The sequence below is a fragment of the Salminus brasiliensis genome, chromosome 16 (assembly GCF_030463535.1).
Source record: "Salminus brasiliensis chromosome 16, fSalBra1.hap2, whole genome shotgun sequence".
Taxonomy (NCBI): Eukaryota; Metazoa; Chordata; class Actinopteri; order Characiformes; family Bryconidae; genus Salminus; species Salminus brasiliensis.
Window position 1 is genome coordinate 21,288,292 of NC_132893.1, and position 14,338 is coordinate 21,302,629.

Below are 14,338 nucleotides of genomic sequence, written 5' to 3' on the forward strand. Positions count from 1 at the left end.
TCAGTTTTCTAATTTTCTGATGAGTTTAAGTGCTCTGTTGGTGTCTTGGATGTCTTTGCTATTGTGCTTTAAGACAGTGTGAAATGGATGCCTGGGATTAATTGATGACATGATTGCTTAAATTAAGGACTACCTTTAAAGTAATAAATCAACAAAAACTAATGCCAAAATAGTGCTTGGGTATTCATTGTATCCAGGGCAGTCCTACCAGATATGTTTTACTAGTCCCTCTCTCACTCTCACACTCCTCCTAATTGCTAAGCTGATGTACAATGTTGAAGTCTGTTGCTCTAATCTCTCCTGTAGAGCATTGACATGCCTTGTAACTGGACTTCACATTCCTTAATGAGAATTTTAGCATTTCAGCCAGAGGATCTAGGCCACAAAGTCCTCTCGCTATCAAAGAGCTTAATCTCTGCAAAGCCTTGTCATCTTGTCACAAATTTAATCCTATCTGTGTTATGTAACTGGCTATTAATTGCTGTCCTGTGTCATCAGCGCAGGACCAGTAGCCATCAGTGTGATGTACAGTTGCTAACTGACAGCAGCAGTCAGCCATTATACATCGGCCTGCCTGTCTAAATGCAAATTCTTCCACTGGAGTATAACTGTATCTCTCTGTGCGGTACAGTCATACCAGTACGCTGAACAGAGGTCTTCTTTTTCTAGAGCTGACCTGTTTTACACAATTGGTCATAATTTTACATTTAGCTTTATTAGCATAAATTTGTATGAGTTTTGTTATGCTGATGTAGCTGAGAATAACACCGTGAAGTCTAGGCTGAATCATAAAGTGTTAATAGCAGAGTATGTAATATGTGTAATACCACCTCATATACTTATGGGATGTTTTCAGGGTAGTGTCGTTAAGCATCCTTATTAAAAGGCTGTTGATTTTCTGAAAAGCGTTTAGTGCCTCAAACTGCGAATTTATTGCTAATAAGATGTACATTCAGAGTTTTGTACAGCTAAATACTACCCAAAGAGATGTGGTTCCCACATGTACTGGTAAATCTGAATATTTAGAGGCTATTTTTCCAGTCATAAGAAAGTTGCTAAAAATGTCCTGGAAAAAAATTGTAAGATCATTGAAAAGTTATAACGTGTCAAATTTCTGTTGTCTGTCTGCCTAGCACATGGCAAAATAGCTAATTCATTCATTCATTTATATTTAAGAGAGCCTCAGGGTGGGGACACTGTAGGAGCTCTCTGAAGGTAATGTCATACCCTGAAGAGGGGAGAAAAACAAGCCCACCATAGTTGGCAGTTTAGAGATGTGTGAGTTTGAATGAAAGGGAGAACAAGCAAATCTGAATAAACCAGTCTACTAAACATGTTGGCAAGCTTTCTTTATTAATAGTATTAACAGCCTTGCTAGCTTGCTAGCCATCAGTCAGCTACATTGAGTCATTTGCTCCCAATTTAATGACAGATGTGCAAATGTTTACAGATTTACAGAGGGGTTATTGCTTATTGTATTTATGTTGACCTATGCAAAAGAAAGAATGAGAAGACTATGTTATAATTATCAGAATTAAATATAAAATTATAAATGTGAGCTTTAGACATTTTGACCCTTGATTTCCATCACAACCACAGTTTCTATTACCTAACTAACATTGTACCACTCTGAATTACATTGTTTATATCACAAAGATTGAATTATGCAAACACTTGACAGTAACATGTCTTTCTTCTATTCTGTGCTTTTAATGTATTCAAAAGTTATTTTTGCTAATCATAAAAAGCAAGTATAAAGTACCCCACTGTTTCTTAATGATGTATGTCTAATGACTGCCTCCTCATGATGGATCTCTAATGGCACAGTTGCACATCTATGAGGGTGTGTCGCTAAGAGGGACCAGGAGGGATGTCTGCGAAGATGTGGAAGATGCCAGCCAAGTTCTCTTCCCACATGAAGCCACAATCCAGGCCCAGAGAGGATGGTAAGGATATTAATTGGACCTTTTGTTAATGTTACTCTTCACGGATTTAGCCCTCTGGGCCTGAGGGTGTTTGGATTGAGTAGGCATAAATCTAGGTGAGGTGGGCGGACTGCTTTGGGGAGTCTCTTCTAGGCTTTATATCTCTCCCTCTTAGTCTTCTTTTTAAGATGCCGACACCAAACTCGCAGACATTTTTTCAAAGTCTAGCCTTGCTTAACATTCAGCTTTCTGGGGAATAATAAAAAAATATATATATAATATTTATTTGAAATATTGGTCAGATCTTATTTGTCTGGTGCTGATGTGGTTCTGTTATCATTGTGCATCTTTCATATTAAAATCACATTATTGAATCACTAAAATTCATAAATATTGGCTGGCATATTTGAACCAAAATCTTTGTTGTATCATTTAAATACCCACAGAAAGTCCTTTAGAGGGTCTGTGAATGGTCAGGATGCTCACAGGATGTGTCCTGCAAAATGTTTAATGATTTCTTAGAGGACTCTTTTGCATATTGCAGAAATTGCAGTATTGGTATTGCCAACAGTAGAAAAATGTGGTGCTCCATTCAACAGTTATTTAATTCTGAACAATGTACAGTTCAATACACACAATTAGAATTTCTAAACTTCCCCCTGTTTCCACTACAAAAAAAAGTAATACTTGTACTGCTACTACTACTTATACTAGTACTACGACCACTATGACTAGTACTATTGCTACTAGTATTACCACTACTACTACCATTATAACTAGTACTGCTACTACTATTACTACTACTAGTAGCATTACCACCACTACTACTACTACTACAATAATTCATGCTAATAATAATAATAATAATAATAATAATACTACATGATAATCACATGTTTGGGTCCAATGTCTAGTTAAATTCATCCTGATGTTAAATAGAACATAGGCATCGGTTCGGTTGTGTGTACAACATGTTGCTATGACAGCAGTTCTACCTGTTTTTCATTCTTACAGTCCTGACTATTGTTATTGCTACATGGACCCAAACTGGGCTTGTTCATCTGAATGACACTGCCTTCATTTAATCACTGAATGTGACCTTGATGGGCTTAAGAAGTGAAAGTAGACTCAGACTCATACAGTTTAGCTGTTTGAACTTGTTCATCTCCCTGTGGTTGTCTCTCTGCTATCTAAATCACCTCAGATAGCCGCTGCACTGCCATCAGGCTGTCTTTGTGCAGTAAATCTCATTTTTAAACCTCATTTGCTCTATCCTTCCTTCGATTCTAGCAGTTGCCAGTCTGTATGTTTATTCTAATTTTTTTTTTTTGTAAATAACACACTCTGCTGGTTTCAACCTCAAACCTTGTCAAAGTCTTACATGTTTTCCTGTGAATTCTTTAGCCTGTTATCTTATTATTTTCACACTTTTTTAAACACAAATTCCACTGGTAAGTGACCAGACAGATTCGTGTCTAGATGCACTACACTGAAGTGCTGAAATGTGGTGTCATGTTCAAACCAGTTGCATAATCATATCATGCTGCTGTGGCCTGAGAAACATACATTATTTCGTGTAGAACTGTGTGTGTGTATGCGTGTGTGTCCTGGGGGTTCAGCTTTTGCCTAATAGATGAGAAGGCTTCCATTCTCTCCAGCTTGTTCTGCTTGCTGTTCCACCATGGAGGTGCTCATGTGAGTGTGCCACGCTAAGAGCTTACGCAATAGCTCCTCACTAATGGATGCTTACCTTCAGTTTGCCTCTGTTGCTTTCCCCCCTGAGCCCATCACACTGCATTATTTACCCTCGCCAGGGCCCCGCCTCGTGACCAGAAGCCCTCCATCATAACACATGCATGATAACACGTGTGGACGAACACACACGCACTTGTAAACACTGTCACAGTTAAGGCTTAAACAGAAGACAGTCACGTTGCTGATGAAATTTGTTGACAACCTTCCATAATAAGAACTATTATTATTATTACAGTATTGCTGGATGAGAAGTATTTGGCATTTGTGTGGAACAGCAAGACTGATTTTTAGATTTAGTGATGTTAATAGGGACTAACTTAGCTGATAAGCTTTAGCTGATAACGTAGAATCAGAAGTTTACATACATTATGGGCATGAATGTTGTGGCAATATTGGGCTTTCCCTTATGTTATTTCAACTGTCTCTTTTTTCTGGGGAGGAATTCATGTACAGTAGACATTTTTAATAGAAAAAAACTGGTGGGATTTTCTGAACTCAACACAGGGTCAAAATTATACACACACTCTATTAAATTGTTAATTCTGGGGTGCTGAAATTTCCATAATATTTTAACTTGCCAAGGCCACTTAACCACTATTTGGTTTGACCAACAAACAGTATGAAGGGAAAGTCCAAGGAGCTCAGTATAGATCTGAGAAGGATTATTGTAGATTTCCACAAGTCAGGAATCTCTCTTGAAGCTATTTCTAAAGAACTTTAAATTCCAATATTATCCATTCAAACAACTGTACAGATGTGCAAGTTAAGTGTTGTAGCTACTTTGCCAAGATCTAGATGAAGACCCAAACTGTCACCCTGTTCTTCATCATGGCCACAAACCAGAACTTAAACCAAATTGGGTGTTAACAGGACAGTGACCCCAAACACACATGAGCGGTGGTTGTGGAATAGAACAAACAGGATAACATTAAGCTTTTGGAATGGCCCTAGAATGGCCTTCCCAAAGTCCTGACCAGAAAATCAACAAATTTAATTGAACTCTATCACTTAGAGTGGTCAAATATGCAACCAGAATTCTGACAGAAGCCTGTTGATCTGTTGATACCAGAAGTGTCTGGTCAAGGTACAACTCTCTAATGGACATTATTCCAAAATAAGGTGTTACTGTATGTGTGCTATTTGACCCTGTATGTATAATATTGGCCATATATTGACTTATAAAAGCTTTTTCTATTGGTTTTGTATGTTATACTCTCATTCTGTCCCAGAAAAAGAACAGTTAGTACAGGAATCATTGGAAGCCAAATATTGCCACGACATTTGTGTCTGACCACAACTGTACCTTCTGTTCTTGAGAAAGAAAATACAAGCAAAACCCCTTGTTCTGCTAGCATACATGCTAAAATGTTTTAGATTTAGCTATGTAGCTAACAGGTTCCAGCTGCAATTTGTGAACCAGGAGTTCTCTGCATGTATGCTCCATTCTTTCAGATGAGCTGAGCTTTAGTCAGACTGGCTGTTTTTAAGAGGAAGTGAAATTCAGCATGAACTCAGTAGGAGACGCTAAGACTTGTGTTCCGACACGCTCAGTGGCGTTCCATTGAAATTATATTTCCGTGTGAGTTTTGATTCGGGATATCGATTGTGCCACTGCCTGAGCTGAGAGAAGTAGAGGTCCAAAGCTTTCCAGTAGCCTTTTCACTCAAGTCCTTTTGTCTGGATCGATGGGCTGACTACTGCTGCTTCAAAGCAGTCAGCATTGCTTTTGATGGATTATTAATGTGACAGGACAATCGCTATGATTCAGAAGTTTCCTTAAGATGTGGCTTTATTGAATATCTTGTTCTGTGTTTTTTTTTTTTTTTTTTTTTTTTTTGGTTTGTTGTTTGACTCCTACGTTTACTTAGTTCTGACACCCAAAACACCCAAAGGAAAAGCCCCTGTTGTGAGGCATGTGTGTTTGTGGCTGTGTGAGACAGAGAGGTTGAACCCTACAGGCAACAGAGGGCTGATATTTTGTTCCTTAGCCACCTGCAGCTCTATGGACTTCAGCAGCCTGTGACTAAGCGGCTTATGATTTCAGAGAGAGAGAGAGAGGGAGAGATTTAGGTTTTTCATCATTTTAAACAAATATCTGATTGCATTTAAAATCGGCTCCCCATGAACATTTTAATGTTGATTATTTAGTGCATATATTGTCAGTAGTGAAAATGGTCAGTATCTACTGAACTGAAAGAAACAGATGAAAAGAAACAGAGAGGACAGAAGACAATTTTGCTTCTTTGTGCACTGCTATTGTAGGCCCTTCCTTTAAACCAGCTTGTCTTTCTTTCAGCTCTGGCAGTGGCGGTTAACAGAGGAGTATAAGCTATAGCAATAGCAATACAAGGAGGGGCCTGGTCCCTATGGCAACGTCCTTGGAGTCATTTGTGAATGGTTATGGGTGGCATGAGGTTTATGTGTGTTTTATTTTTTTATGAGTAATGGAGGTCCATACTGTTTGTGTGTCTCGCAGCTGGCTGCTGTATGTAGAGCCGGGATACAGAGGGTCCTGTGTCGTGCTAGAGGAGGGACAGACTGTCCGGGCCAATGGAGTTAGCACCGAAAGTGAAGAACCTTCTGCTCCAGCCCCGCTGTCCGTTGGTTCTTTCAGAAGTGCAGTGAAGGTATCTCTGTCAAAAGTTTTGCTAAGTTGCTCTTAGCATTTTAAGTGCCTTTTCCTCTCTCTCTCTCTCTCTCTCTCTCTCTCTCTCTCTCTCTCTCTCTCTCTCTCTCTCTCTTCTCTCTCTTTCTCTGTTGCTATTATTGAACAAGAATACATTGATCTTAGAGTACACATGAGTGGGAATTCACATTCACAAATGAGTAAATGCTCCTCCGATGCATCCCACAGGCTATTTAATTGCTTTGCTATTTTACTGTGTCTTAGAGTATACTGATAAAATATTAAAGCATTGGCTATAAAAATAGTAAAAATTGAGGATAATGGTTGGGTTGAGGGGGTTAAGCTGTTATATATTCTCATATTTTTCATGTAAACAAGATCTAAAAGCATTATACAGAGGTCTATTGTCCGGGAAGTATAGCTAGTGTTTATATTTACATTGATATTAACGGCATTTAGCAGAAGGTGTTATCCAGAGCAAATTACAGAAGTCCTTTGCTGTTCACTTAAAAAATATCACTTTATCGGTACTCACTTAGAAAAGGTTCCATATACAGAGGGTTCTTTGAGGTTCTTTACTCATACATCTCTTTTACAAAATTCTTAAAAGAACCCCTTGTATTACCTTGATTTTTCTTTTATCTTTTTTTAAGAGTACAGTGTGTATAGGCTAGAATCCAAAGATAACTCCAAATACAAAAGTCACAATACTTGTATACATGTACACTATATATTCCAATTCTTGTGGACATTTAAGCTGTCACCCATTGCTAACACCGCTTGTGTAATACCTGTAGAGAAGCATTGCCAGTAGAATAGGACTCTCTGGAGCACATAAACATGAACCTATAGGCACCATGCCTAAAACCTAGGCTGGGGCTAGAGTGTTATAAGGCACTCCAGCATTATGCTGAGGAGCAGTGGAACTGTGTTCCCTGGAATGGTGGTGCTTCATCCAATACTTTTGGGATGATTTGGAGATGAAGTGGAGTGGTGATTATCCAACATCCTGACCTCACTCTTACGGCTAAAAGCAATCAAATCCTCACAACAGTGCTTAATAATCTAGTAAAAAGCCTTCCCTAGACAGTAGAGACAGTTACTCCAACAAAAAAAAGGATAAACTAATTTTTCATTCCCTAGATTTCAGAAAAAACAATAAATGGGCATGTGTCTAAAACTTTTGTCAATATAGTGTCCATTTTTACTGTCTCACAAAAAGCCTTGTATCTCTTACATCTCAACCTTACAAGAGGGGGAAAACCTTAACATTCAGTGGAAGTCAATGTATGCATTTCTATTGGTCCACTCATCATGAAAATCTGAAGGACGACTGAAGGATTCAAATTATGTCAAAAGGTCAAAATAAAGATAGGAGAAGGTTTTTTTGTGGCTGTGACAATATACTACAATTTGCTGAATGTCAGAAAATCAAAGTAAGACATTAATGCAATCACAAGCCTTTTGTAAGTGCAAGATTAGTGCTGGTTTAAGTGCTCTTCAAAGAGATGAATCTTTAGTCGACGTTTGAGGACAGCAGGCAACTCTGCCGTTCGGACAGCCAGGAAAAGTTAGTCCCACCATCTCTGTGCCAGAAAAGAGAACAGTGTAGCTGCTTGTCTTCCATATGTCTTAAGGAATGGTGGGTCATGTCGAGTTGTACGTGGAGCACAAAGGACTCCTGGTATGGTTCAGGTTGTGACCATTACAATCAGGAATGGAGGGACTGGTCCGATATTTACCATTGCATGCCACTATCAGGGTTTTGAATCTGATGCGGGCAGCTACTTCACTTACTCTGCCAACAGATAACATCGCACTATATAAAAATACTGGACACAGCAAAATGCTTCTTTTTGGACCGTAGAGCTGGCTACCTACACGACAGTGAAAAATGGGAACAGAGCAGATGCCCTCTTTAAGCTGGCACAATGCTTGTGATCAGAACAGTGGTGATGTTTTATTTTGCCTGTGTTCGCCTGCTTGCGGTCCTCTCTCAGATGTATAAGCATAAGAAATGAATATAGTAGACGTAGAATGCTTACCAAATTACTTCAGTGCCATATTTTACTAGATATTGCTGCTGAACAATACAGAGCAACACAAAATCCCAAATGCATGAGACTAGGTTTCATTTAATTGATTTTGAACAGACAGTTGTGCAAGTTCAGTACAGCTAGTAGTGTGGGGACTGGATGAGACGACAGAACTACAATGGCGATACTTGTAAATTCACTTAATTTCCCACAATACCATGTAAATCCAAACTTCACTTGTTAACAGGTTACAGCTTAAGGTTTTCATCAGAATTTGATTCGATTCAATTCAATTTAAATTTGTCATTATACGAATATGGGGTTGTACAGTACAACGAAACAAATTTTTAGGCTAAATCCACGACCCAGCAATGGATTAAATGTGTGACGTGCATGTACATGCGCAAATGTGTGCATGAAGGCAGGCTGATTAATGTGCAAACTAAGTTACTACACTAATAAGTAATAAGAAATAAATATGTAGTCCAGCGATTACAACTGGGTGTTGTGCAGGTAAATGGAAGAGTACAGTGAATTCAAGTGTGTATGCTGAGGTGGACCAGGACTGGTGGTGTGAACAGCATCACCAATGTTAAGTATATGTATGCAAAGTGTGCTGTGCAATAATGAGTTTAGCAGTTTGGTGTTCATGTAGAAAAAACAAGTACAGTAGAGAGAGTTCGTGTTAAAGTGCAAAGAACTTTTGGGCTTGCAAAAAGTGGTTCATCAATCTTCAGTACAAACACAGTGTTGCTCTTTTGGCTTAGTGCTAGGTACACTTCTTAATGTGCATTTTAATCAGCCATTAATGTGTATCTTTGTGTCTCTGTAGGATGACAGTGTTCCAGAAATTCATTTGCCTTCAGTTAGCGCTTCAGAAAGAGAACATGTATGCCTCCACTCTGAAGCTGACCATGTGGATGCGAATGGCCCTGTCCATCTCTCTGACCTCAGTGTGCGCTCTGGCTGGTAAGTGGACCCATCGTGGAACTGCAGGTCAGATATCCTGTATATTGCTGCCGTAAAGGCAACTTGATCTCCCGGCTCAAATCGAGCTGACTTCACTGGTGCTACACAAAAACCACTGCAGCACAGACTGACCCCACAGGGGGTGTTTGTGCCAGCTGGCACCCTCCACTCCGTACCACATTGTTCAGTGCTGAGTCATAAGTGTGTTATTGAAAACTTGCACCTGTAAAGGAAAGACCACTTCCTGGCCCTCTGTGACTGCTGAGCTCCTTCGACTAGTGCGTCTGCATTGGCATATTCCAGCCATAACGCTGACTGCTCCCAGGTTGAACCCCACTCACAATGTGTGTGTAGATAAGAACTAAGGATGGTTTCGGTGGCAAAAGGTCATTTTCCGTGATGAATTGCTCTGTCAGTTTAATGCTTACCCTTAAATTTTCCATTCTGTCATTTTTACTTTAAGGTAGACCTTGCCAAACTAGAATGTAAAACGCTGACTGGTCTACTGAGTTTTAAAAACTACAATTACACTTCCTGGGCCTGGGTTTACATTTTTATGATAGAAAATGACTTGATGTTCTGAAAGGAGGAGGAATAATGAAGAAGAAGTTTAACACCTTTCTTAAAGCAGCAGTGTGTTTAAAAAGGTTTTTAAGTTCTTTCATTTGCAACTTTTTTAAATATAGCACACTTTTGTGGTGCAGTCAAGGAGTGGGTTTTTCCATAACCACTGCTTTCTCTGTGTACGTGGCTCTGTAGCTGGGTGGTAGTGGTTTATTTCCCAGCATGAACTAATTCGTGGTCTGCTTGTAACTGTAGCTGGCTGGCCTACGATGGTGCTGGATTCACAGGAAATTGCACAGTTCTGGAAGCAAGAGGTTTGACCACACCCGCACTCCAGAACTCCCCCATCTCCTGTGTGAGGTCACTGCGTCCAGTGAGAATGGTGAGGATACATTAACCTCTCTCACCCTGATACAGACCACACATTAAACCTACATCTGCTTCTGTAGATCACATTACAAGCATGATTATTACTCAGCAGCATCTGTCATTGATGATTTTAGAGAATTTGGGAGAATACCACATATTAAGAGTATTGTACCACTGAAGCTGAACAACACATTACAGTTCATGTAGTCTGTTCATATTAAAGAAAGGGAGAGGTATAAGAGAATAAAGTTCAGATATGCTGATATGTATTGGTAGCCACATGCCTTGCACATGTCTTTGCTGCACACAGTTTCTTGCCTTATGTAAATGTTAACTAAATTGCATTTGTTCTGCTTGCAGGGTGGCCTGAGAGTGAGAAGACCTCTGGACCCAAAGGTGAGACACATGATACACAAGATACATCACATGACACAGTACATCACAGTGCAAATATGTAGCTGTGCACATTGTGGTGATGGGACAGCATAAGGTGCATTCTCATTTTTATTGGTTAAACGCCCAAAAGACCACCATGAGCTTTTCCCACACAAGTACATCCAGTATCATATTTTTAACTTCAGACCTCCCAGCTGTAGCATCACTGGTGGGTTGCACAGCAAAATGGAAAAAGTCATCATTTCTTTATGCAAGTTTTCAACATTAAGCATTGAGCTCTTCTACTAGTATTGTGAGTAGAATCAGTGTGTGAGCTGAGTTCATTGTTAAATCTTATCACGAGCTGGTCTTTCAGTAAGGCCATAACAGCAAATGAGGGTTGACACTCATTTTTTTTAGACCCAAAAAGGCACTCACCCCCAACTTTTCCCCAAAGATTTACTGATTAAGTAGAGTGTAACAGAGCTAGCAGGCTAACAGTGCAGAAGTGTGGAGTGCTAGGATGTTCTGAACAGTATGTTCTATCAGGTCACCAAAGGGGAGGAACCCTACACATCTCTCCCTTAGGTCATGCATCATATGGCTCCTTTTAATGGAAAGGGTCCCCTGGAATACACTTATAGGAATGCACAGTGCAACACAGACACGCAAAAAAAAAAAACAGCACAGAAGCAGGAGGACCAGGGTCATGACAAATCCATAGGGAACAAAACCAACAAACTGGCTATCCAGTTTCACTGTGGAGTATTAAATCTGGCATAATAATTATTATTATTATGATTACATTTACGGCATTTAGCTGACGCTCTTATCCAGAGCGACTTACAAGGTAACTTGTATTACAGAGGTGGGCCAATGTAGTGTTAGTAGTCTTGCCCAAGGACTCTTATTGGTGTAGCACAGGATAGTCACCCAGACAGGGAATCGAACCCCAGTCTCCCACGTGGTGTGGTAGCTCACTGGCAGGTAGTGGTGTTATCTGTTGCGCTACATCAACCACCAAATGACACTGTTGTAATGTTGACAGGTCAGTTCTCTGTAAACAGTCGCAGTTGAACCTACATAGAAGTCATGTACCGGAGTGTCATTTCAACCCTGATTCCCCAACCAAATGTTTGCTGTGTTATAAGTGATGTTCTTCTGTGTTCTTATGTAGATGGTGCTATATGAGAAGCCACTGTTCCAGGGTCAGTGTCAAGAGTTACAGGAGAACACGCCCAGTCTACGATCTGAAGGCGGGCTAACACAGGTCTCCTCTCTACGGGTTGCTGGAGGAGTGTGAGTGTTTTATTTGCATGTGCATGTGTGTAAATTGTCTGGGTGCTAACAGCTCTATTACAGTAAATAAGCTAATAAGCTGCTAACTGCTGTGACTGCTTCCTTCATGGATGACAGGAAACTGTACGTGCGTGTGTTTTGTCTGTGGTTAAGTGTGGCTGAGAGCCAATACCCCGCCAGATCTGGATAATTTCGTAGGTGGGGTTCATGTTCTCTCAGGCAAACATCAGTTTCTCAATCTCAGTCACATGACCACCCTGGAATGTTACTGGAGCGAGAAGCATGGTAAATGATGTTGTTCCAGTGGAAATAATCTCTATGAATGCATGGTGCTTGTGTGTGCATATGTCGAATACTAGTTATATTACTGTGGAACCACTCATTTAAACTGAGCGCTGTGTCTGCTCTCCACCCTCTGCAAACAGAGGAAGTGCTTTAATGTGTGAGTGTGTGATTCAGTGTGTATAAATGGGGCTAGTCCGTGCCAGTGGTCTGTAGGAGCTGGGTGGAGAGGGAGGCCGATATGAGTTTCATTGTCTTTTTGGCTCTACCTCTCTGTACTATGTCTTTAACAAAAGAGATTTCTAGGCCTGTGCATAGTTTACATTTTATGTGGCCCTTAGGCATGTGCATTAACCTTAATGACAGTGCTGATAGAAAACTAGGCGTCTTTGCAGTGTGTTTTAATGATAAGTGTGTTTCTAAATGTTTTACTGTTGAAGTCATGCTAAAAAGTTAGGACACCCCATGAAAACCTTTGTCCTTTTTAATATATTTAAACATATGGACATTTGATCTTGATTTGAATAATATTAAGAGATGGAGGTAATATAACTAAACACATAAAACTGAAGAGATGCTATTTTAAAATTATTTGTAAAATGTAATTATGACACTGATGGCAACCTATGGACCCTCAGACCATAGTGGTAGTGCATTAGACTGCTTAGCCACTATGAGCCCCATTCTGAAAACGTTTTCAAACTCTTCACTCATCTGCATCTACACGCTTCTTTCTGAAGTGCTGTAATGTGCAAGTATGTGATTTAGTGTGTATAAATGGGGCTAGTCCCGTTTTAGTTGTTTTAATTTAGTTATTTTAACCCATCTCAAAGGTTTTTCATTGAGTGTCTTAACCTTTTACTTGACTGTGTTTTGATAGATGGGTGCTAACTTCAGGGAGGGAAGACCCAGTGGGCTGCACATGTTTTGTTTTGGGATATTGTGGTGAAGGTTGCACTGATCCACAGTATAGCATGTGTAAATATAAATATATATATGTGTGTGTGTGTGTGTGTGTGTGTGTGTGTGTGTGTGTGTGTGTGTGTGTGTGTGTGTGTGTGTGTGTGTGAGCAGGTGGGTGGGCTACTCCTGTGAGAAATACAGGGGGCAGCAGTGCGTGCTGGAGGAGGGCGAATATAGTAACTGCTCTACTCTCTTCAGTGAGCCAGGGCTGACACTGAGATCCTGCCGCTTCCTTCAGGCTGTGAGTATATGCACACACACACGCTTTCACACATACACTAAGCACAGGAAGTCAATTAATCTGGAAGGGGATAAGTGTGAACACAGGCCAGGATCTAAATCCCCCAAAGAATGCATTTGACCTGTAAGACCACTACACTCTTAAAAAATAAATGTGCTAAAAATAGTTCTTGAGTGATGCCATAAAATAACCTCTTGTTTGTAATGAAGAACCTTTACATCAAGAGAAAGTTCTTTAAACTTTTAAAAGGTTCTTCTGTGTAGAACCTGTGAAATGGTAAAACGAAGGTTGTTTAGACTTTTACAAGGTTCTTCACAATCACACATCTCCATTGAAAACATGGTTCTTTATAGAACCAAAAGTGAATTTTTGAACATTTTAAATCATAAAATCGTTTCAAAAGTGAAAGAGACATGGTTGGTTGTGGCATCCCCGTTGAACGAACCTTACGTCTTCAAAGGATTGACACCCACCTCCCCTCCCAGAGAACTCTGGTAAAGTCCCATTTAAGGGATAGAAGTCTGAACATTACCTGCAAAGAATTGCTGATAATGTCCTGGGTTTGAGTGTGAAGACACTAATACATAGTGTCAAAGACAAGCATGCACACTCACATTGACATGCACACAAATGTATCTACCTACTTGTACGGCGGGTTTTGTACAATTATCATCACCCTCTCCTCCAGAAGACGCCAAGTACTCAAGTACTTACACTGTCGGAGGCTGTTCTAAATACATGCAATCTCAGTGAAATTGTGTGTGTGGAGTGGGATGTAAGTGGGTCAGATTTTGAATTTGAGGCTCTGAGGCTTTGACCCAGTTTGCAGACTCATTGCTATCTCTCAATAAACAGTGCATGTAATAATCCATACCGGTTTGCACACTGTGTTTTCTACGGCCACTGCTTACTCATGTTAAAATACAATGGCGAA

General features: G+C 40.0%; 1 protein-coding gene across 2 annotated transcripts in view; it reads left to right on the plus strand.

Moving 5' to 3' along the window:
• The window catches only part of LOC140536462 (beta/gamma crystallin domain-containing protein 3), a 44,197-nt gene that overhangs the window by 17,797 nt on the left and 12,062 nt on the right, over window positions 1–14,338 (plus strand). For both annotated transcript variants that reach the window (XM_072658291.1, XM_072658292.1), the window contains 7 exons: window positions 1,828–1,946; window positions 6,157–6,307; window positions 9,175–9,311; window positions 10,131–10,257; window positions 10,605–10,640; window positions 11,797–11,918; window positions 13,275–13,404. In XM_072658291.1, coding sequence (XP_072514392.1) covers window positions 1,828–1,946; window positions 6,157–6,307; window positions 9,175–9,311; window positions 10,131–10,257; window positions 10,605–10,640; window positions 11,797–11,918; window positions 13,275–13,404 — 822 coding nt within the window. The remainder of the gene's footprint in view (window positions 1–1,827; window positions 1,947–6,156; window positions 6,308–9,174; window positions 9,312–10,130; window positions 10,258–10,604; window positions 10,641–11,796; window positions 11,919–13,274; window positions 13,405–14,338) is intronic.